Source organism: Alexandromys fortis, unplaced genomic scaffold, assembly GCF_014885135.2.
Source record: "Alexandromys fortis isolate MF-2015 unplaced genomic scaffold, M_Fortis_MF-2015_v1.1 scaffold_165, whole genome shotgun sequence".
Classification (NCBI taxonomy): domain Eukaryota; kingdom Metazoa; phylum Chordata; class Mammalia; order Rodentia; family Cricetidae; genus Alexandromys; species Alexandromys fortis.
Genome location: NW_026068038.1, coordinates 2,788,110 through 2,811,869, shown reverse-complemented (window position 1 = coordinate 2,811,869; position 23,760 = coordinate 2,788,110). Strand labels below are relative to the sequence as shown.

Here is a 23,760-nt window from a genome sequence, read left to right as displayed (position 1 = left end):
AAAAACCCACATTTCTGGGAAGAAACTTGCTCATTGGGTAAGTGGCCAGCCCTGTTATCTGCTTTCTACATCAGGTTCTTTGGCCTCCCTGGCAGACTTCACTAGGACAGCATGGGACAGCATGGGCGTTAGGGAAGTTCCCAGAGGGAAGCTGTGATGTTTGTTGGCACAGATAGGGATGCAGATGCTGGCAGAGTGGTGGGAAGAAGCTAGGTTAAGTATTAATCAGTTCCATCAGTGACCCAGGAGGGGTGCCAGAAATCTCGGTGTCCTGGTAACGTCCCTCATGAGAGTTTGTGGACCCAGACAGCAGTTGAGCTGCCTGCCAATCAATAGACAAAACTTCAAAAAGAAGGAAAAGTAAGTTATAAGGGGGTAGACTTCAGAGCTCTGTGTGTGTAGGATTAGATCGAATGGCCAGAATCTTGTGTGTATACATGTATGAATACACGTTTTATGTTGGGAGAATTGTATGGCATCATGGAACATATGCGCCTGTTGACGGGAACATGGATTTTCTGTCTGTGGTGTACAAGCCTTATGTATGCAGGGGTGAGAAAGGGGTGCTGGGCTGTAGTGCCTCGCCGCCCCTCGGGGTTAGAGATACCCCTATTGCTGCTGTACTAACTAACCGTTTGGTTCCCCTCTAGCCTCCCTGTCGCGCTTCAATGCTCTCTCGCTGGTCTATTTGCTGTTTCTGCTGCTGCTGCCCTGGCTTCCAGGCCCCTCAAGACACAGCATACCAGGTAAGGGGCAGGGGCAGGAGGTGGGGGTGAGGATGGAGCCTAGCTCCTTGGAGCCCTGACCACAGGGTAGGGGCTGGGTATCGGGATAAGCCCTGCATACCACAGACTTGGTTCAGGTTTGCAGCTTGGTAACTGCTGAGAAGATGAACGTTTTTTCCTTGTTTCCAGACTCATAGTCAGTTCAGTTTTTTGTTTTCCTGATGACTGCTTGTCACAGGAGCAGGGGGCTCTATCGTCCTTGAAGGTGACAGGGGAAGGGTTGTTCACGGACCCCCATCTGTCGCTGAGCATCCATCAGAAGGCACAGGGAGTGGGTGGGTCCTGGTGTCCCCTCCAGATAGAAGGTTTAGGGATCTGCACTGGGGTCCATACCATCTTCTAGCTAAGCTCCCAGGATTGACTACATTGCTTCTTCTGTCTGTGGAGGCTCTGGCCAGCTTGTCTCCATCACCCTGGAAAGCCAGGCCCTACCTTAGACCATCTTGCTATGGAAGGAATTGGACCACTGTGGGCTCCATCAGGGCCTGAGCTGGGCAGGGATATGTTTCCCTGTTTTTGTGCCTTCCCCAGAGTTGTGTCCATAGGAGGGACTGGACAGTGGGCACCACAGGCCAGGCAGGTCTCAGAGGGGCTGGACCTCCTGAGAACCTTCATCCTAGCTCTGGTCACCTATGCTGTAGGTGTCCAGAGTCTGTTTTGTGGTGTTCAGTAAGTGTTCCGTGACCCATCCCCTAGTGTACCTGCATTTCTGAAGGAGAGAAGGCCCCATGTTGTCCTCTGGGCTTGGGTGGGGAGGCCAAGTCTGTAGCTTGTGGCAGTATTCTGGAGAGACCCTGCTCTCAGGAGCCACAGCGAGTGTAACATCCAGTGTCTGTGGGTCAGCAAGGTCAGAGCTGGCTGTGACTGCCTGGGCCCAGGGGAGGCACTTGCATCCTTGGCACTGCTGGATTCAGTGTGCCTAGCTGTGTGGGGCCCAGGGAGAGTGAGCTTCTAGCAGTTTCTGTAACAAGTCACCCTGATGAGAGCCACACCTACGGGTTGGAGGTGGGACTGAGTGGCCTATGGGGCTACAGTCAGGATGTGAGCCCAGCTGTGCCCTTTTAGAGGGCTCCAGGGATCGGCTTCCTGTCTTGTCTTGTTTTTTTTTTGGGCATCTCTGGCTCATGTCCCATGGCCCTGCAGTCCTCTTCAGTCCTAATATTCTGTGATGGCAGCGACTGAAGATTCCAGACAGTCTCCCCTCGTTCAGTTAGCTGTGACATCAGCTTCACCTCTGCCTTGGTTCCTTTGCCATGTGAGTCACATGTACATGGGGACAGAGATTGGGCAAGGATGCTTTTGGGTCCATCATTCTGCCAACATCTTGCCCAGTTCAATGTTCTTTGGAACAAGAAGGGGTCATAGAGCATGGGCAGGATTTAAGGATTCAGAGACAGTTATTTAGGGAGTTCAGCCCGGGCAGTGTGTTGGCAAACACGGGGGCCCTCGGTCAGATCCCTCCGAGACACACAGCCTAGGCACTGGGTGCTCCTGTACTGAGCCCCTGGTGAAAGTCTAGCTTCCGCTCTCTGCTCACCACAGAGTCCACTCCTCTGTCCCCGGGTCCCTTTGTGGAAACCACTTATCTCAAGACCGTTTCATGTGAGCAGCTGGAAACACTCTTGATCAACCGTGGGAGGTACAGGCTCCTAGCCAGGCAGGAGGGATCATGCAAGAGACTTGGAAAGCAAGGTGGGAAGTCTTTCCCATCTGACCCTCCATCTGTCTGACTGTCTGTCCAGTCTCAGAGGCCCTTCGGGGACATGATGCTGCCTGGTTTTTCCGGGTGTGAGGGGAAAATGTGAGGCCCGACGGTGCAGAATGGAGCGCCCTGTGTGCGTTTATGATTTGTGCAGCTGCTGGCCTGGCACTGGCCCCTGGAAGGTCTGACACTGCTGGGCCCTGTTCCCCACGTAGGCGGCTGCCCGATTCTCAGGGTCTGGGCCCAAGCTGGGCTGCACTGAGAGATGTTGAATCAGCTTAAGGCTGGGTGTCCCCAGCAGGACGAGGCAGGACAGGACAGAGTTGGGGTGCATCAGAACCCATGGTGTGTTGAGATCTGTTCCCAGCCACCCTGCATTAGAGCTAGGAAGCCTACTCCCTGCCCTAGTGGAATTTACCTCCAAGGCTGCCCTTGATTTCTGACCCCCTCCCCAATTTCTTACTCTCCCCAAGGGTGACTGCTCCAGTCTTAGCTTCACCAGTCCTTTGGTGAGCTTTCCCCCAACACACACACAGTTACTGGTCCTGTGTAGACTCCATCTCCTGCTTTGGATGCATGGTCTCCCTGGGTCAGCCCTGGGAAGCTTCAGAGCCCTCTCACTCTGCCGAGCCCTGCCCTGCTGGTATCTTCATGCTCCTGGCTGTCAGGTACTCTCTGTGCCCTCTCTGGTCTTAGCTGTTAGGTACTGTGTGAACTTCTTAGGCCTGTGACAGAGAGAGGGATAGTGGGGTGACAGCAGTTGATTGGTAGGTAATCAAATACTCTGGGATCCCAGGCCTGTGAACAGTCTGTCTTGCCCTCCAGGACAGAAACCTGCGCCCTGAGACTGGTGCTCAGGGGATGCTGGATCATGGCTGGCTTCTTGGTCTCTGGGTTTATCCATGTTTTGCTCCAGAATAGATGGGAGAGGCCTTCCCAACTTCTCCCCCTTGCTGGGTGAGCTTCAGCTCAGACTTTTGGCATGATTCCACACCCTATGCTCTCTTAATTCTATTTCAGATGTACCAGAGACGTTGCTTCCCCCTAGAACCCTAGGCAGCCCACCTTGGCCCAGCTCACATTAGAAGGTTAGGATTTACCAACAGCTCGTGAGATATCGTGGAGTGGTGCCCCTGCCTAGGGCTGGGGAGTGCTTGAGTCTACTCTGAGTGAGCTCTGGCTGGGACTGCAGTCATTGGGGGCAGGGCATGAAGGCTCCAGAAGGTAGGAAAGAGGCAAGAGGATGGGAAAACAGAGAGGAGAACGAGAGGCACCACTGAGCCTATGCTGACTGATCAGTGGGTCTAGGAGTTCCAGCAGGGTCAAGGCCATGGCTCAGGCGCACGTCTGCCACCCTCCTCACTGCCTCAACTCACTTATTTTTATCTAGAGAGCACCCACAATAGTCCATCTTTGTTTGTTTGTTTGTTTTAGTTTTTTTGAGGCAGGGTTTCTTTGTAGCTTTGGAGCCTGTCCTGGAAATCACGCTGTAGACCAGGCTGAACTCAGAGCACCTATCTCTGCCTCCTGAGTGCGCCACCACCGCCTAATAGTCCATCTCCTCTTACTGGTGGATATTTGTTGTTGTGCTGAGCCCCTTCCTTGCCTGAATGGTACAGGGGTATCACCTGCCCTCGTGTGAGATAACAGTCCCTTCCTTGAAGATGGGCTCCTTCCATCAAGCCAAGGGGGTCAGAGTCCAGACTTTGGTAGGAAAGAAAGGTAGCCAGGAACAAGGTAGCTGTCATCCAGGGCCTTGGGTAAGCTTGGCTAAGTCCAGTACACTCTCTTTCCCAGGACAGGGCAGTGGCTGAGAGCACTCAGACTGGTAGAGGAGACCCTGCCTGGAAAGGAGCCAGATGTGGTGTGATAGGAAAACCAGGGCTTTGAAGAATCTGGGCCCCTGGAGGCAGCTGGGTCTGTGCAGGACTGAGGGTGCCGAAAGGGAGTTGGAGGAGTGGCTAAGCCTGAGACCTCATCGCTCTCTTGGAGCCTCCACTGGGTTTACTGCTGCCTCACAGGCTGTGGCCAGGACCAAGCAAGGACTGATTCTCAGGTGCAAGTGGAAATTCTCAAGGCTCAGTAGGAAGCCCTGACCAGCTGGTTGCTGGTTGTGATGGAGAGCTCTTTCCAGAACTGTCCATCCAGCCGTCTCCAGCAGTCAGGGTTTATTCTGTGGAACGGGCCACACTGAGCCACCTCTTTCTCTCCTGGTAGCCTCTGGTGGGCTAGGGCCCGTGTGCAGTTAGACCACAGCATCCTCACTCCATTTCCAGCTCCTACTGTGACCACCACCTCTGTAAGGTCGGGCCAGGAGGACTCTCCCAGAGACCCGCTGCCCTCTAACTTCCACAGGGCCTTCTCGCAGGCTGTTTCACCACTGAGATCCCCTACCACCCTCCTCCATATGCCTTCTTCCCTCATATGACACCTCAGTGGGAGTCACTTCTGACCCCATGCAAATCTATCCTGACATGCCCTCTCTGTGGCAACACGGGGGTACCCCTGCGGTGGTGGTCCTATGCCCTCTCTGTGGCAACATGGGGGTACCCCTGCGGTGGTGGTCCTATGCCCTCTCTGTGGCAACATGGGGGTACCCCTGCGGTGGTGGTCCTCATGTAGTAACAGTTTCCAAGGACTGGGCCGGGTAGGATAGATCTTCCACAGGGCATGCTGTGCTATGTATAGCTGACTGGGACAGCGCCTACATCTGTTCATGGCGCCTGCCCTTCCTAGTACTCAGGACCTACCATAGGTTCCTCAGGACTCCCCTTTCTGGTTCTTCTTTTGCCTCTCAGTGCACTGGAGCCCTACGTGGGCCTGATCCTCCTAGTCCTGTGGTTAGGGTTGCTCTTTGTGCTGGTCTTGTCTTGTGGTCAGGCTTGTCTCTCCTCTGTCCTCTGATACCCTCCCAGAGGTTGGGCACTGAAGAGTATTGGGCTCCAGCTAGAGCATCACCCTGCCCTCTGATACTCAGGAAGTCAGTAGGAGAAGGGCACCTGGCCATACACACAATGTGGCTGAGTCCCAGAACCTTCTGGGTGGGACCTACAGGGAGAAAGAAAGGAGAGTCACCCATGAGGCTAGTCCAGCAGGGACCGAGGTAACTGTGCCCAAGAAACCGCGCCGGACAGACACACTGACAGTGGTGGCCATGGGAGAGAGAGGACGGGTGTGAGGCTGCTGGGTTGCCTTCGTGGGAGAGACCCGTGGCTCTGGGTCTTTCCATGATGGTGGCCTCTGTAGCCTTGTGGCCTGGTTTGACGGGGCGGCTGCTGTGGGTTGACTGCCAGCAGGCGAAGAGTTTGAAGCTGGCTCCAGTCTCTGTCATGGTGTGAGTTGCCCACCGACTCTCAGAAGACAGAGAAAAGGACCGGGGAGGGCCCTGTGTCCTCTCTGACTAGCTATGACCACCTAGCTTGGTCTGTAGCCAAGGGCCTCCCTGTTGAGTGGCTGACTGGGGTGGCTGGAAGCAGCGCAGAAATGCAGAAGACCCCTAGCCAAGCACAGTATATCCTATGTGTCAGGGTCCCGTGGTCTGATGGTTGAATTCTAGCCTGTTTCTTTCCCATGGAGTAATCAGTACAAGAAGATCTTTGAGGGCTGGTGCTCAGTGGGGCCTGAGACTGGTGCTTGTGGCTGGGGCCTGCGTCCTGTTTGTCATGGCTTTGTATGCCTGTGGGAGCTTCTGCTGTGCAGCACCCCAGATGGAAGCAGCTGGTCACCCATTCCTCTGGGACATTTGGCCCCCACTGCCCAGGCCTCTTCTTTGGGATACCACCTTCCTCATGCCCTCATTTCCAGCCTCTACGTAGGGGCAGATGGGCATGGCTGTGGTAGATAATGGCTTTCTATTTCTCTGCCTTTTTTTTGCTGCCTTTTGTTTCCAAGACATAGCCCTGACATCCCTGTGATAGCTAAATAAGAAAATTAAATTCTGTCTCTCCTGTTCAGTGTTGGTCTTTTGAGGGGCAGGGTGCCTCTGCGTGCAACAGGACAGTAGCGAGCAAAAGCAATGTAGCAACTGGCCAGAGTTGCTCCCTAGAAACCCCTAAACAGTCTCTGCCAATTCCTTCCCCATTCTGGGATGACACCCTCATCTATAAGCCAGGGTTACAACAGTGTCCACCAGCTAGGTACCAGGGGGGTTCAGAGTGACCGCAGGAGGGAACAAGTACCCTCTGTGGGCTACTCTCATCGCTGAAGGCTTCCGCTGCCTCCTGGAGGTGCCATGAGTCTTGATTCCTTGCAGCTGGTCCCCATGCCTAACCCCTGTGTCCATGCTGGCTGTGTCTTAGGCGCATGGACAAGGATACTATTCTAGGCAGTATCCACACTGCTTGCTGCTCTGCCCGTTCTGCCACAGGTCACACAGGCCGCCTACTTCGTGCACTACTCTGCCTCAGCCTTCTCTTCCTGGTGGCCCACCTTGCCCTCCAGATATGCCTATACACCATGCCTCATCTGAGACAGCTTCTGGATCAAAACTGTAAGTGACTGAGGAGCAGAGCGGGGGAGGGACACTTGAGGACAGCAGTTCTGGGGTAGAGCAGAGGCGGTGCCAACTGGGAGCCTCAGGCCTCCAGCCTCACTAGGCCACCCTGCTTCACTCAGCTTCACCTAATATGGTCTGCCCCAGGTGCCCAGCCACGATTTATGTCTGACCCAGATGGCCTAGCCTGCATATTGCTGGCAGTGATGTGGTCAGTGTGTCCAGGCCAGTCAGTGCCTGAGTGGCATCAGGTGGGAACAGCCTCAGGCTTTCTGGTGTCCCCACCTGTCAACACCTTCCCATGCTTACTTGTAGCTTAGTCATGTGGCTGTGTAACACTAGGACTCCTCAGTGTCCCTGTCCAGCCTTAGTGTCCCCGCCCTATACTTATGGTCAGTGTCTCCACTTCTAGTCAGGCAGGGGCTGATACCTGCACCCCAGCTTCGTGTGTAGAAGTCCTGGGCTTCAAGTCTTTGCCACTCTGGAGCCCAGTGGAGCTTATCAGCCACTCTCAGCCCCACCTGACTGAGATTCCCTGTCTTGCCACTCATAGCCAACGGACCAACCAAGCAGTATGAGTGTCTGGCCGGCCTCAGCTTCCCTGTCTGTAATGGTGGCATGGTGGCACACACTTTTAACGTTAGCACATGGGAGGCAGAGGCAGGAGGATCACTGTGAGTTTGAGGCCATAGCAAATTCTGAACAGCCAGGACTACATTAGAGAGACCCTCTCTCAAAATCAAACAAACAAAAAAGGTGATGTTTTCAGCATTCCCGAATCACTGACACTGTTCTGTGTGAGATCCCTAGCAGCCATGCCTGCAGGGCCCCCAGAATTCACTAGAACAACCACTGGGCATCCTGCCTGGCCTGGAGCCTCCTTCCTCAAGTCTTTTCTCTGCAGGCAGCCTTTGGGAGAAGGTGTCTCGACACATAGGGGTTACAAGGTAAGATTCCCATTCCCTCCTCACCCTTGAGAGCCTCTCTTTGGGTTTCGGAAGGATGGTTTGGGCGTGTCCCTGTCCCCTGACACTCTGTTCTCCTTCACAGGCTGGACCTGAAGGACCTGAAGGACATCTTTAACACCACTAGGTTGGTGGCACCTGACCTGGGAGTCCTCGTGGTGTCCTCTCTTTGCCTTGGCCTCTGCGGACGCCTCACAAGGAAAGCACGGCAGAGCCAGCGCGCCCAGGAGCTGGTAAGGGACGGAGGCGGCTAAGATGGTGGTGAGGGCGTGAATCCTGGTGTCCCACCCACTCTGACGGTTTTGATTTTAACAAACTTAGGCATTTAGAGTTAAGTTTGGAGAATTAGCATGAAGTGTGTGAAAAGGGATCTAGGGAGGAAAACATGTTGTGCCACATTTTCCCGCTTCCAGTCGTGTGGAGGCCTGCTCTGCAGAACCCCAGAGTGGGTCTGTGCTCTGGGAACTGTCACTTGTGGGCATCAGCCAAGCTGAAACATGCCGGCTGGGTAAGAACCTGAGAGGCTGTGGTTGCCTCCCTGCAGGACTTAAGGCTCTAATCAGCTTATTTTTAGGGAGGGACTGGGTCCCGCCACTGTTCCCAGGGGCCACAGCTGGACATTTCAGCACCCTTGAGCCCTGCTCGAGGGCTGCAGTCCAGCTTTCCCACACCACGCCAGCCTTAGTCTACCCCCCTCCCCCAGCTGAGATAGGATTTATGGCCACCCAGGTGCCTTGGTGCAGGCACACCCTACTCTTAGACACCAAGTCCCAGCATCCATTTATCAACACCTGCCACTTGCTGGGCTCTAGAGGATACCAGAGAGCAGAAGGGGCTCCAGAAGTCTCTAGAGGTCAGGGCTGGGTGGAGCTGTGAGGATCAGGTGGCTTGGGGGCTTCTATCACCTAGTCAGCAGTTATCCTTGTCTTCCTCCGCCTAGAATTGCTCATTTGTCACTGTGCTTCTCAAGAGGTTCCCAGAGCCTCCGGGCCAGTCAGGGCTATACAGTGAGACCCTGTCTCAAAAATAAAATCCAGCTGGGCGTAGGTGGCACTGCCTTTAATCGCAGCACTCAGGAGGCAGAGGTAGGCAGGTCTCTGTGAGTTCAAGACCAGCCTGATCTGTTGCGTTAATTCCAGGACAGCCAGAGCTATAGAGAAACCCTGTCTCGAAAAACAAAACAGACAGACAAAAAAGAGGCTCCCAGGGCTAGGCCAGCATATCTTCCACCCACCCCAGGTGCATCTCCTCTCCTCTGAACTAGCAGAATATAGCTCTACCTTCCCTCTCAGCTCCTCCTCCCCAAGATCCTCATTGGCCTTACTTTCAGCTTCTGTGGGCTTGTAGAAGTGGGTAGTTCAGGGATCAGCTACTCTGTCTCCTGGCCTGACCTCACACCCTCATGCTTCTAGTCTACGATAAACGGTACATCCCTGGGACCCCTGATAGCTGGCTCCTCTTTCATGCCCAGGCTCCACAGTTTTCTTTGCAAGATGGGAGGCAGACTCAGAGAGGTTAAGTAATTTTCCCAAGGCTATACAGAATCGAGACTACGGGAGCATGGGAGGTGCCCATGGCATCTATCCTCAGAGCCAGTACACAGTAACCCCTCAACTGTTCCCACAGGCACAGCTGGGGACATGGGCTGCCAGCAGCTGGCTTGGGCTAGGGCTGCTGACGACAGTTCGTGTTCTTTTCCACCATACCCTGGCTTTTCCTGAGGCCTGGGATGCAGCTCTTTTCTGGGAAACCCTTCTGTCAGTGCCAGGGAAAACAGGTCCTGTCAGGTCTCAGTCTCCTGCCCCAGGCAAGGACTGTCTCGTTTCTTCTCAGGTAGCTGGTCACTTCTGTCATTCTGGAGGGTCAGAGAGGGCAGCAGCGGTCTAGGACATGGTACCTTCTCTGGTGTGTGGGAAGACTAGAAAATGCCTATCTGGAGAGCTGGAGGTCCTGATGTTCCTGTGTCCCCAGCCCCCACCTCCCTAGAGGCCCCATAAGATACAAACGTAGCCCTGTTCTCCCTGACCTGTGGGATTGGGGCAGTCACCTATCACCTCTGGATCAAGGATTATGGGTCTGAAGGTGCTATAAAACCGCAGTGTAGCCGGGCAGTGGTGGCGCACGCCTTTAATCCCAGCACTCGGGAGGCAGAGGCAGGTGGATCTCTGTGAGTTCGAGGCCAGCCTGGTCTACAAGAGCTAGTTCCAGGACAGGAACCAAAAAGCTACAGAGAAACCCTGTCTCAAAAATCGAAAACAAACAAACAAACAAACAAAAAACCGCAGTGTAGGGTACGTGGTATGCATGTGTACATCCTTTTTCCCTCCCTCCTAAAACTCTCTCTCCAGGAGTCGAACAAAACTGACACAGGGTCTTCAGGGACAGATTTGGGGTCTGGGAGGCGATCCTCCCTTCTCGAGAATCATGACCAAGATGGGACCAAAAGAGGTGCTTGAAGTGTCCCAGAACAGCTGGGCCATTCTGTGCCTGGCCTGCCAGGATTGTGCATGGGGCTCTGAGGCTGACACTTGTGGCAGAGCTCTAGTGAGAAGGGAGAAAGGCTTGAGCAAAGGGTTATCAGGCTGTGGGCAGCGTCAGAGGGGCAGCTGTGGGACAGGCCTTATCTCTCCCCTCAGCTAGGCAGATGAGGCTGGAGCAGCCCTGGGGTGATGGTGCTGATGTCACTTCCCCATGCCTTTAGCAGGATGGTGACGACATGGATGCTGCCCCGGCAGTGGGGCCACAGGGAGGCCCTGCCCTGGCAACCAAACGCAGGCTGTGGCTGACCTCCCGTTTCCGGGTCACAGCCCACTGGCTGCTGATGGCTTCTGGAAGGATGCTGACCATTGTGCTGCTGGCACTGGCAGGTACTTTGGGGCAGGGAATACGAATCTTGACACTGACTGGCATGGGGAGATGACTCAGAGCTCCCTGATGGGCCAGGCCAGGTGTGACCCAAAGTGCCTGTCCCTCCTCCCCACATAGGTATAGCCCACCCTTCAGCTTTCTCCAGTGTCTACCTTCTGGTCTTCCTGGGCATCTGCACGTGGTGGGCGTGCCACTTTCCTCTCAGCTCCTTGGGCTTCAACACACTGTGTGTCATGGTGAGCGCCTTTGGCGCCGGCCATCTCATCTGCCTCTACTGCTATCAGACACCTTTCGTCCAGGATGTGCTACCGCCCGGCAGCATCTGGGCCAGGTAAGGCTTCCGCGTGGGCCTTCTCACCCAGCCATGGTTGTGCTGCTCTCAAAGCTGGCAGTCAGTGACGTGCCCTCTCTCCGATAGGGTGTTCGGTCTCAAGAACTTTATAAACCCCCCTAACTGCTCCAGCCCCAATGCGCTGGTACTCAACACTAACCATTCCTGGCCCATCTACGTGAGTCCTGGTATCCTGCTGCTGCTCTACTACACAGCCACCTCTCTCCTGAAGCTCCGCAAGAGCCGCCCCTCAGACCTGGTGAGTCCCTGCCATCACCTCCACTGGCTTCTGGGACACCGATGAGACAGATGTCCTGAGGCAGGTCTCCTGGGGCCCTCCCAGCCCGGACCGCACTCAGGGTTCTGGTCTCTACAGAGGAAGGAGGCACCTAGAGAGGATGAGGAACATGAGCTGGAACTGGATCAGCTGGAACCAGAGCCCCAGGCTAGGGATGCCACCCAGGTGAGCATGGTCTTGGAAATCCGAAAGTCACTGGGAGCTGCCTGCAGACGCTAGCTCACCCACGTGTCCTCTGCAGTGTGCGACGCCGACGTCCACAGGACCTGACATCGACAACTGTACCGTGCACGTCCTGACCAGCCAGAGCCCTGTCCGCCAGCGTCCCAGTGAGTTATAGGCCTGGTGGTTATGGGGTTGCCTTGCTGTGAACACTTATTTAACAGGGGCCCATTGGCTCTGATCTCCCTGTGGGCAAGTCTGAGGCTGCCCCCTAGTGGCCGTAGGTCTTATGCACACACCTTGCCTTATGCCCCAAACTTCCAGGGCCAGTCCCTATGTCTAAATAGCTGATCCCCAAGACCCTTTGGGTGGCTCTCTAAGCCTCCCATTCCCATAGCACAAGGTCCCAGGAGCTTCTGTCGTCCTGGCAGTGCTGGCCTTGGAGTTTCATTGGTTTGCATTTCTGTGGGGGCTGTTAGGTCTTTTTCTGGGTCCTTATTTATTTTCAACTTAAAAAAAAATCTTTAATTACATTAGTTTGTTGTGTGTAGGGTGTCAAGCTATTGTATGTATAGGGTAGTCAGAGGAGTTCGGTCTCTCCTCGTACTATGGGTCTTGAACTCAGGTCCTCAGGCTTGGTGGCAGGCCTTAACCTGCTGAGCCATTTTGCAGACTGATGTTGAAACTCTGGTGTTGAAATTATTTTCTGATACAGGAGATTGGCTGTGGGACCTATGTGCCAGGCTTTATGCTGTAGACTGAGCTACATTTCCTGACCTTCACTTTTGCAACTTGTCTGGTTTTTTGTTTTGTTTTGCTTTGCTTTTCGAGACCGAGTTTCTCTGTAGCTTTGGAGCCTGTCCTGGAACTAGCTCTTGTAGACCAGGCTGGCCTGAACTCACAGGGATCTGCCTGCCTCTGCTTCCCAAGTGCTAGGATTAAAAACGTGCACCACCACCGTCCAGCCCACTTTTGCAATTTGTCTGGTGCATGTGAGTCACAGATCTGAAACGGCTGCCTCCTGCATCAGAGTGAGGCCGGTAGGGTCTGGCCAGGGTCACATGGCCAGAAGGGTCAGTTTCTTCTGATTTTGGCCAGCATCTACTATAGCTGCCTGGTGGGCCTGACCTCATCCCACCTGTACGCCCTGCTCATGCAGGTGGCCTGCTCCATGCTTTAGGGCCACAGTGAATATGGGGAAGGGACTCCAAAGGGTTCCTGTGTGGTAGCTAATCTCAGTCCCACCCCCAGCACGCCCCAGGATGGCTGAGCGGAAAGAGATGTCACCACTGCATGGCCTGGGCCACCTCATCATGGACCAGAGCTATGTGTGTGCCCTGATTGCCATGATGGTAAGGAGCCGACCCTGGGGCCACGGCAGTTTCCTTAGAGAGGGCAGGGAGGTGGGATGTCATTCATTTCAGAGACGAGACCCACAATCTAGTCACCAGAAACAGTCCTGGAATCGCCCATCAAGTAACCCGCATCCCACATATGTGTGCCGTGCATATATACACAATGTTCTGCATGGGTACCTCATGGGGGCCTTACTGCTGGGGACTGAAGAGCCGGCCAGGTGTCCCATGCAGTCCCTGCTCACTGGCCCTGGCCGTCCAGGTATGGAGCATCACATACCACAGCTGGCTGACCTTCGTGCTGCTGCTCTGGGCCTGCCTCATCTGGACCGTGCGGAGCCGCCACCAGCTGGCCATGCTGTGCTCGCCCTGCATCCTGCTCTATGGGCTGACACTCTGCTGCCTGCGCTATGTGTGGGCCATGGAACTTCCCGAGCTGCCCACTACCCTGGGCCCTGTCAGCCTGCACCAGCTGGGGTTGGAGCACACACGCTACCCCTGCTTGGACCTTGGTGCCATGGTGAGTGTCATCTGGGCAGTGGTGGGATTTCTGCCCGGGAACCCAGAAGGAAAATAAGTGTTAATTGGCCACGTGATCAGCTGAGTGGACACTGTAGGAGAGCATGTCTAATTCATCATTGAGTTACTGTTGGTTTGTGGGCTGATGGATTGCAATATAGCTCATAAGACTGCACCTATGTGTGTATTAGTATGAGTGTCTGTATGCATCTTTAATAATAGGGGCATAAACATGTGAGTTTGGCCAATGTATGTGAGGTTGTGAACCTGTGTCTGTGAGACTTTTATGTGCATCTGTGGATCTGTGGCCATGTAAGCCTACACATGTGAGTGACGTTGCATTTGTGGTCACGGGAGAAGCTGAGGGCTTTCCATGACCACACGTCATAGACTGGGCCCTCGGTGACACCCTTGCTCCCCACAGCTGCTCTACCTGCTCACATTCTGGCTCCTGCTGCGCCAGTTTGTGAAGGAGAAGCTGCTAAAGAAGGCAAAGGTGCCTGCTGCACTCCTGGAGGTCACGGTGGCGGACACTGGTAAGTAACACGTGGGGCTGGAACAGCCACCACCCCCCTCTGTCCTCTCTGCCAAGGCCATCACTCTGCCTTCTGTCCTGTTCCGCAGAGCCCACACAGACTCAGACGCTGCTGCGGAGCCTGGGGGAGCTGGTCACAGGCATCTATGCCAAGTACTGGATCTATGTGTGCGCCGGCATGTTCATCGTGGTCAGCTTTGCTGGCCGCCTGGTTGTCTACAAAATCGTCTACATGTTCCTCTTCCTGTTGTGCCTCACCTTGTTCCAGGTGCCCACGGCGATGGGCAGGGAGGGCTAGTGAGCGGGCTCTGTTCCTCGCTTGCCCCGCTCACCGGTCACCACTTGCAGGTCTACTACAGCCTGTGGAGGAAGCTGCTCCGGGTCTTCTGGTGGCTGGTGGTGGCCTATACCATGCTGGTGCTCATTGCAGTGTACACCTTCCAGTTCCAAGACTTCCCCACCTACTGGCGCAACCTCACGGGCTTTACGGATGAGCAGTGAGTCGGGGGCTGCAGCGGCACTTTCCCTCGTCCCTACCCCACGCCTCGGCTCTGTTCCTGCTCACAGTGGGCGCTGGGGCAGGGCAGAGTGGGGTACTGACGGCTTTCTTCTGCCAGGTTGGGAGACCTGGGCCTGGAGCAGTTCAGCGTGTCGGAGCTCTTCTCCAGCATCCTCATCCCTGGCTTCTTCCTGCTGGCCTGCATCCTGCAGCTGCACTACTTCCACCGGCCCTTTATGCAGCTCACTGACCTAGAGCACGTGCCCCCACCAGGCACCCGCCGCCCTCGATGGGCTCACAGGTTCACTGCCTTCCAGGGCCGTGGGGGCGCAGTGTTTTCTTAGTCGGTGTTATGGGGTGAGATGGCCATTCTCAGTCTGGACAGGAGCTGTGATGCTCTGGTTCCTGTACACTCAGGATAGAGTCACAGATGACAGTGGGGAGGCTGTGCGGGAACGGGGGCTTCCCCGGGGAAAGAAGAGACAGGAACACAGGAAGGAAGTGACTCTTGGTCTCTCCCAGGCAGGACGCAGTGAGCGAGGCCCCTCTGCTACAGCAGCAGGAGGAGGAGGAGGAGGTCTTCAGGGATGATGGGCTGGGCATGGATGGGCCCCACCAGGCCATGCAGGTCCCTGAAGGTGAGTCTGGAAAGGGTGGGCAGAACACAGCCCCACCAGGCACACAGGGTGCCAAGAAGTGGGCCTGTGTTCAGCTCTGCCACCTCCTGGATATGGATTTGAGGAAGGCACACATAAGCCCCAGGAGTCCCAACCCTCCTTTCTGGCCCTGCCTCTTTCTCCTTGAGCCCAAGCTCCTCTTCACCTCTATCCCTTCCATACTGAGCTCCACCCCACCCCATCCCTGCTAAGCCTCATCCTCCCCATCAAGCCCTACCTACTCGCCTCTCCTTACTGAACCCTACTCTCTCCACCAGCATTGAGCCCCTCCCCTTGTACAGTCTGCCCTCTTCCCAAAGCCCACTGAGTTTCTATCTCCTTCCTAAGCCCCACCCCTCCTCACTGAGCCCCACCTCCACAGGTGCAGCCAGCAAGTGGGGCCTGGTGGCTGACCGGCTGCTGGACCTAGCCGCAAGCTTCTCCGATGTCCTCACTCGCATCCAGGTGTTTGTGCGGCGCCTGCTAGAACTGCACATCTTTAAGCTGGTCGCCTTCTACACTGTCTGGGTGGCCCTGAAAGAAGTGAGTGTAGCATCCTGGGCTCGGTTTCCTTGTCTGAAGCAGGGCCAGTCACTCCTGGCCTGGTTTTGCTGGCTGCCCTAGAGCCAGGCCCGACTGGTCGTGGCAGTTGTCCTGGAGTGCAGTCCAGGTGCTGCCTGGTTTGCCCACTGCCGCCCGTTCCCGCAGGTGTCTGTGATGAACCTGCTGCTGGTGGTGCTGTGGGCCTTTGCTCTGCCGTACCCACGCTTCCGGCCCATGGCCTCCTGCCTCTCCACCGTGTGGACCTGTATCATCATCGTGTGCAAGATGCTCTATCAGCTCAAGATTGTCAACCCACACGAGTACTCCAGCAACTGCACAGAGGTGTGGGCAGGGGGCTTCCCCAGGGCCCAGAGGGCTTCCCCAGGATGAGTTGTCCCGACTGGAGTGATTTCTCATGGAATGTGGAGACACTGGGCCAGTGACTCCTGTAACCAGAGTAGAGAGGCCCTCGGGATAGGTGTGCCTAGATATTCACCTGGTTCTGCCCTTTCTATTTGCGCTTCTGTTTACACCCATGGCCTTGGCCTGTCCCCTTCCCCAGCAAGGTGGCCCCAAGACTGACAGCCCAATAAACCTATTCTGGACCCATCCTGAAGCTTCAGCCATGGGATAGGTTTAAGATAGCACCACAGTCCCTACTCCATCCTGACCTGGGACCTAGGGCTTATGCTCACCCCTCTCTGCAGCCCTTTTCCAACAGTACCAACCTGCAGCCCATGGAGATCAACCAGTCTTTGCTGTACCGTGGCCCTATCGACCCTGCCAATTGGTTTGGGGTGCGGAAGGGCTTCCCCAACCTGGGCTATATCCAGGTGAGTGAGGACTAGCAGCCAGGGCAGATGGTCCCCTGATGGTCCCTGATGGTCCCCACTGACTCCTGGCCCTGCCTACACAGAATCACCTACAGATCCTTCTGCTGCTGGTGTTTGAGGCTGTGGTATACCGGCGCCAAGAGCACTACCGCCGGCAGCACCAGCGGGCCCCTCTGCCTGCCCAGGCCGTGTGTGCAGATGGCACCCGCCAGAGGTTGGACCAGGACCTACTTAGCTGCTTCAAATATTTCATCAACTTCTTCTTTTACAAATTCGGGCTGGAGGTGAGGCCGGGTATCCACACATCACTCCTTTCGGCAGGACCGATGGCAGGAGGCTCTGTTGAGCATCTGTAATGATGTCTGAGTGCTCGAAGCACAGCCTACCCTGAGGCTAGCTGAGAGGCTGGCCCACGGTGCTCAGGAAGGCCAGGAGGTGCCCTGGCAGGAGCCGGCCAAGGCTGGCCAGTGTCTGAAGCTAAAGTCTTCCCCAGCCATGGAGCCCTTCATCCCTGAGCCTTGGCCTGCTCCTTCCAGTATGGTGGAGATATGTCTAAGCCTCTGCTGCCCACCTAGGATAGTGGTTTAGGTGACTGGCCCTCCAGTAAAGACGAGCCACTCAGTGACCTCAGGGCAGGGGTCCTCTGAGTCTGTGGACCCAGAGCAGATTAAAGAGTCCTTCCTATCATGTCCATCCCTTGTATTCCCTCCAGATCTGCTTCCTGATGGCTGTGAATGTGATTGGACAACGCATGAACTTCATGGTGATCTTACATGGCTGCTGGCTGGTAGCCATCCTTACACGCCGGCGCCGAGAAGCCATTGCCCGCCTCTGGCCCAATTACTGTCTATTCCTTACATTGTTCCTGCTGTATCAATACCTGCTGTGCCTCGGCATGCCACCCGCACTGTGCATCGGTAAGCCACGGGTTGAAGGGGGGCGTGTGGTTGCTTGGAGAGTCGTGGGCTGCTTCCTGGCCACCCTCTTCCTGGCCACACCTAGATTCCTGTCAAGGGCACCAATTATATTCTCTGTGACCTGCACATTCTCTCTGGGCCACATGAGCCATAATTGTGACATGGCTTGAGGTTGGCTTTCTGAGGGCAGGGCAACCTATCCCTGCAGGGCTGTGGCCTCTCGTGACAGCCTATTGCAACAGTGCCATTGTTAGGTGTGTAGTCTCTATTCAAATGGCACCAGTTTTTTTTTCTTTATTGATTTTTATTGAACTCTACATTTTTCTCTGTTCCCCTCCCTGCCTCTCCCCTTCCTTTCAACCCTACTCCAAGGTCCCCATGCTCCCAATTTATTCAGGAGATCTTGTCTTTTTCTACTTCCCAGGTAGATTAGATCTATGTTTGTTTCTCTTAGTGTCCTCATTGTTGTCTAAGTTCTCTGGGATTGTGATTTATAGGCTACCAGTTCTTTCTTGTAGTTGTGTTCAGTTTGGCCTTTGGCTTCCTTTTGAGCCACCAACCAGCTCTCAAATCATGACACCGAGACTTCTTATTAGCTATGAATGCTCGGCCTCATAGTATATTTGTCCCACTAGCTCTTGTAACTTAAGTTAACCTTTTTCCCTTTATCTGTGTTTTGCCTCGGGACTTTTTAATTTTCTTTCCTTCTGTGCGTCCTTCTTTCCTCCTGTGACTCTGGTTGGGTGGCCGACTGGTCCCTGGTGTCTCCCCCTTTCTCCTTTATTCTCTCAATCCTAGATTCTTCTTCCTACTTATTCTCTCTGCCTGCCAGCCCCACCTAGTCCTCTACTGCCTAGCTATTGGCCATTCAGCTTTTTATTAGACCAGTGGGGTACCTTAGGCAGGCAAGGTAAAACAAATGTATCACATCTTTACCTCATTAAATAAATACAGTATAAACAAATGTATCACATCTTTGCCTAGTTAAACAAATGTATCACATCTTTACATAGTTAAAGTAATATTCCACAACACTGTATTCTCTGGCTCTTTCAACCAGCTTTTCCCATCCCTATGACATTTCTGGAAAGCCAGGCTGGTAGCTTTGCCACATGCCCCAAGGGGTGGATGTGCTTAGCTAGGCATGGGTAACTTTATTGGCATGGGCTTCGTGATGGTTCCATGGAGGTGGTGTGACCCATAACTATAACCAAGCTTGTCCATTTGACCTGTTCACATTTGCCTGCCCACACGATTACCACAGGGTGACTCTGCCCACTGCTCCAGAGATGGTCTTTCTGTCCTCCTGTGTCTTCAGTCTTCCATTAGCTTCTTTGCAGGGGAGAGCTTGCATTTTTCAATTGCCTGTTTAAAGTTTCTTTTAGCATCCTCAGGGTAAAGGTGGAGCCCATGACTTAACACGCGTTAGGCAAGTGCTAGACACTGAGCTACACCCGAGTCCTTCGTCTTTGTTTTCAACAGAGTGGAAACTCCCCAGACTGTCCTCCTGCCCCAGGTTGTGGGAACCCAGTAGGCATCCTTCTCTGCAGCAGGGGTGATTCCTGGGGATTTCCTTGTCCTCTGTGTCCTGGAGGAGTGAACAATCTCCCCTCCCTGTGAGATTGCCTGGGATGTCTCCATAGCTCGGTTATGTACCTGGAACAGTTCCAGACATTTCAGACAAGTTCTGAGAGTGTCCGTGGGGATACCATGTCTTCTTGCTGGTGGCCTTAATCTTCTTGACTCAGCTACAGTGGCATCTGCCAGGTTTTCCCATGGACGTTTGTATTTTTTCCTCATAGTGAATTACTATCACAGGGAGATGCTTTAAGTTTATGCAAATCTCATTTCCCATTCAGCATCTTCTAAAAGAGAGCTAATACTCCTTCTGTTTGTTTATTCAAATGTATGTTCCTGTGCTAAGATAACTGTTTTGTTTTGTTTTGTTTTCCCTTTCTCTACTCTGGAACCATTGCTGTGTGCTTTGTCTCTCAAACCTTCTAGCTTTGGCTATAGGTATTCCCAGCCCTCTCATGGCCTGGTCTTCCCAGGGACATTGGCATTTCCTACTTCTGAGATTCCTGTTTCATCTTGTGCCCCTGGCCACAGAGCCCCAGTGCTATTCAGACAGAGCTATAGGACCGACCTATCATGACTATAACCCTAGGGTGCCACTATCTATGGTCCACATGGCTAGTGGTACCTCCTTCTTCTCTTGAAGCATGGTTTTCTGTGACTCTAACTGGTTCCTTTCTTTCCAGCACCTTCTGAGGTCTTCACTCAATGGTTTTCCAGTTTGTCCCTGTCTTCCTCCAATACCTAGAACACTCTCTTGACATAGTATGAGTTGTACTGTGTCATTCCATCCTTCAGATTTGATGAGTTCACACAGGGCCCTAGTTGGTTCATTTGTTTATTTATTTTGGCTCTTTGAGACAATGTCTCTGTGTAGCCCTGGTGGTCCTGGAACTCAACTCTGTAGACCAGACTGGCCTTGAACTCAGAGATCTGCCTGCCTCTGCTTCCCAAGTGCTGGAATTAAAGGTGTGCACCCCTACTGCCCAGCTTGGGCCCTGGTTCTTGACAAGAATGCCAACCATCCTGCATGCCCTTTATGCATCCCTTCGAAGTCAGCTCTGCCCTTCCTCGGGCACCAGTCTACCTTCTGTCCAGTCCAAGAATGTCACATGGTAGAATTGGTGTAGTATGCTCTGTTGCAATTGGCTTCTCTCTTAGTGGGCGCAATCAAAATTCCTCAGTTGTTTGCTTTCTGTTAGCAGGTGATGACAGGGCCTCTCAGGTGTTCATATTCACTTAGGCAGAATTCTTCCAGGTGTTGTTGCCTCAGCAACAGTATCCAAGGTGTGCCATAGTCGTTGAAGGATTTCTGAATTATTTCCAGCTTTGGGTCATTATTTTACATGTTTCATGCTATTAAATTATTTGAACATAATTCATTCCAAACACTGGCATCTCCTTGGGAGGTACCTGCCTTGTCTCAGGTGAGGCTCACTATGGTCCTGCCCTCTGACCGTTAGTGACCTCTGCCACCTCCAACTCACTCCCCCCAAGACCTGGTGTATCTGTTTAGAAATTCACATCCTGTTAGACTCTCTGTATCCGTGGGTCAGTGTTCTGAAGACTGAGTGGTGTTGAGAACAACTAGTTAACTAGTTAACCACACCGGAATGTGTGACACAGTCATGGCCTCTGAGACTCCTGGTAGCAGAGGGGGGTGAGGACAGCTTGTGCCTTTTCTGATGTGTCCCCCACCCACAGACTACCCGTGGCGCTGGAGCCAGGCTATCCCCATGAATTCCGCTCTCATCAAGTGGCTGTACCTGCCTGACTTCTTCAGAGCCCCCAACTCCACCAACCTTATCAGTAAGTGCAACCCCACCACTCCCTCCAGGATACCTGCCCACCCCACAGGAGAGTGTAAAGACTCCATAGGCAGGGTGCTTGTTAGATACACAGGGACCTGTGACTGGAGCCAGCAAGGGGACAAGTTGTCTAGGTGTTGACAGTTGAGTGGTGCTTTCTTCCATAGGAGAGCCATGCCACCCCACAGCCTCATCCAGATGGGGCTCATACAAATAAAACATGTCAAGCGAGTGTATGGATGAACACAGTGTGGTCATAGGTGTGCACACTGATGGCCCCACAGATTGCAGGGAGATGTACAGCAGCCCATGCTCCCTGATGCATGTGCACGTGCACAGCACACAGAGACCAGCGTGTCCCATTTCCAGCTCTTACGTGTAGACGCTTTCTCGGCTGTGAAATGGGAGCGGCCCCTCAGCCCCTCAGCCCCTGGCAGCCCATCCTTTCTCACCTGCAAGCAGCCAGCATTAGCAGCTCTCCTGTCCTGCAGGTGACTTTCTCCTGCTGCTCTGCGCCTCTCAGCAGTGGCAGGTATTCTCGGCTGAGCGTACAGAGGAGTGGCAGCGCATGGCTGGCATCAACACTGACCACCTGGAGCCCCTGCGAGGGGAGCCCAACCCTGTACCCAATTTCATCCATTGCAGGTAGGTCCCATTCTGCCCAGTCTGAAGCCCCTGCTAAGATGGGATAGCTGGCCTGACCCAGCAACCTCAGTGATATCCCCACTTGCCAGGTCCTATCTGGATATGCTGAAGGTAGCCGTCTTCCGCTACCTGTTCTGGCTGGTGCTTGTGGTGGTGTTTATCACAGGGGCCACCCGCATCAGCATCTTTGGGCTGGGGTACCTGCTGGCCTGCTTCTACCTGCTGCTCTTCGGTACTGCTCTGCTACAGAAGGACACACGGGCCCAGCTCGTGCTGTGGGACTGCCTCATCCTCTATAACGTCACGGTCATCATCTCCAAGAATATGCTCTCGGTGAGCAGACTGCCCACCCAACCCTGCCCCAGACCTCCCCAGGAGCCCTGGATTAACCTGCCCCTCTCCCGGCCCCAGCTCCTGTCCTGTGTCTTCGTGGAGCAGATGCAGAGCAACTTCTGCTGGGTCATCCAGCTCTTCAGCCTTGTGTGCACAGTGAAAGGCTACTACAATCGTGAGTGGGCAAGAAATGTGGGTGAGGGGCAGGCACAAGCCTCTCCACTGCTTCTGGTGCTAACCCCTAGCCTTGCTGGCCTCCGCTTCACAGCCAAAGAGATGATGAGCAGAGACCGGGACTGCCTGCTGCCTGTGGAGGAAGCCGGTATCATCTGGGACAGCGTCTGTTTCTTCTTCCTGCTACTGCAACGGCGCATCTTTCTCAGCTACTACTTCCTGCACGTCAGTGCTGACCTGAAAGCCACCGCCCTGCAGGCCTCCAGGTCTGCCTTGCTTCTTTGCCCTGGGGTAGGGTAGCGTCCCTCATCCTCAGGACAAGTTTCCCCTTGGACAACATCTCTCGATCCTGTCACCAAAAGGGAAAGCAAAGGACCCCTAGCACCTTGGTATCATCAGAGCTGCCCTTACTGCCCATGTCTGAGAAGACAATGTGGCCCTGCAGTGGTTTAGACCAACATATGACCCAAATTGTCCTGAGTGTCTCCCACTGGAGGGCTATGACATGGTATCATGCTCCCAACAGAGGTCTCTGCCCCTGGAACTGAACTTAGGGCCAGCAGCTTCATTTACCTACCTCAGAGCTGCCACCCAATGTCCCTTCCTGTGATGGTGTACTGCCCCAGGAAAACAGGTGGCAAAAGATATTTCTTCTCACGTGGCTGCAGGTATCTCCCAGCATATGCCTCAGTAAGAGTAGGAGGACCAGCCAGGCTCCCTAGGGGCAGGGGCTTGAGTTCGGCCAGTCCTAGAGGTAGAGAAAACCCGTGCATCTAGAGGGAAGTGCTGAGGTCTCGCTCTTCCCTGCAGGGGTTTTGCCCTCTACAACGCAGCCAACATTAAGAGCATCAACTTCCACCGCCAGACTGAGGAGAAGTCACTGGCCCAGCTGAAAAGACAGTAGGTGTCATCTGGGCTAGGGACGCTTTGATCCTTCTGGCCAGCCTGGTACTCAGAGCTCCTTCCTGCTCACAGGATGAAGCGCATCCGTGCCAAACAGGAGAAGTACAGGCAGAGCCAGACAAGCCGTGGTCAGCTCCAGTCCACAGACTCCCAAGATCCCAGCCAGAGGCCAGGTAAGCATGTGCTGTGGAGACCACGCCCTACTTGGGAGGCTGGTATCTTAGAGGCTATTGGCTGTAGGAGCTCCCACAGCAAGCATGGACAGAACCCCGCAGCTCAGAGGAACCCCCCCCCCACATACATACACTGCATCCAGGCATGTTCATGCTGCTGGAGCCTCTTTGCACCTGTGCAAGTGCTGTGCCATAGGCCCCACACCCTTGTCCTGTCCTGTGCTACGTGTAAGTGGTATGCTTCAGGACCCAGTCCTGTGCCATGTGTTCCCCTCTGTCCCAGCAGGCCATATGGCCACCTGGGACTGTCCACCTGCACTTGTGTCCCCTCTCCATCCCTTCAGGGCTCTGAGACGTGGCACTACATGGAACCTTGTCACTGCAGGAGTTCTGTGTCTGTTTCTGCCTTTGCCATGTGCCCTCGTGCCTAAGATAGGCTGCCCTTCCAGCCTCCCTTGCTTGTTCACGCTTGCCTTGCCCCTCCACAGGGCCTGACAGCCCAGGGGGCTCCTCCCCGCCACGGAGACAGTGGTGGCGCCCCTGGCTGGACCACGCCACAGGTATCTGGCCTTCACCCCTCTGTACTTGTGCTATTGACCCCATGCCTACTAGCTTTTCCTTGTCCTGTCTGGTCACGTCAGACTCTCTGACCTGTGTTCTGTGCATGGACCACCTTCCCTTTCCTGCTG

At 54.4% G+C, this 23,760-nt stretch overlaps 1 protein-coding gene across 3 annotated transcripts in view; it reads left to right on the top strand.

Moving 5' to 3' along the window:
• Piezo1 (piezo type mechanosensitive ion channel component 1 (Er blood group)) overlaps positions 1–23,760 on the top strand; it is a 72,027-nt gene that overhangs the window by 40,324 nt on the left and 7,943 nt on the right. Inside the window, exons 2-30 of one of the 3 annotated variants that reach the window (XM_050165143.1) lie at positions 651–746; positions 6,854–6,976; positions 7,884–7,926; positions 8,030–8,177; positions 10,649–10,811; positions 10,930–11,143; positions 11,231–11,402; positions 11,520–11,606; positions 11,683–11,770; positions 12,855–12,955; positions 13,221–13,478; positions 13,902–14,013; positions 14,102–14,280; positions 14,361–14,509; positions 14,630–14,812; positions 15,034–15,149; positions 15,550–15,710; positions 15,876–16,052; positions 16,418–16,543; positions 16,627–16,827; positions 17,256–17,460; positions 20,740–20,844; positions 21,335–21,488; positions 21,578–21,821; positions 21,900–21,996; positions 22,090–22,261; positions 22,806–22,895; positions 22,971–23,071; positions 23,560–23,631. In XM_050165143.1, coding sequence (XP_050021100.1) covers positions 651–746; positions 6,854–6,976; positions 7,884–7,926; positions 8,030–8,177; positions 10,649–10,811; positions 10,930–11,143; positions 11,231–11,402; positions 11,520–11,606; positions 11,683–11,770; positions 12,855–12,955; positions 13,221–13,478; positions 13,902–14,013; positions 14,102–14,280; positions 14,361–14,509; positions 14,630–14,812; positions 15,034–15,149; positions 15,550–15,710; positions 15,876–16,052; positions 16,418–16,543; positions 16,627–16,827; positions 17,256–17,460; positions 20,740–20,844; positions 21,335–21,488; positions 21,578–21,821; positions 21,900–21,996; positions 22,090–22,261; positions 22,806–22,895; positions 22,971–23,071; positions 23,560–23,631 — 4,137 coding nt within the window. Of the gene's footprint in view, positions 1–650; positions 747–6,853; positions 6,977–7,883; positions 7,927–8,029; positions 8,178–10,645; positions 10,812–10,929; positions 11,144–11,230; positions 11,403–11,519; positions 11,607–11,682; positions 11,771–12,854; positions 12,956–13,220; positions 13,479–13,901; positions 14,014–14,101; positions 14,281–14,360; positions 14,510–14,629; positions 14,813–15,033; positions 15,150–15,549; positions 15,711–15,875; positions 16,053–16,417; positions 16,544–16,626; positions 16,828–17,255; positions 17,461–20,739; positions 20,845–21,334; positions 21,489–21,577; positions 21,822–21,899; positions 21,997–22,089; positions 22,262–22,805; positions 22,896–22,970; positions 23,072–23,559; positions 23,632–23,760 lie in introns of all 3 variants that reach the window. The other 2 variants (XM_050165142.1, XM_050165144.1) reach the window with 2 other exon arrangements.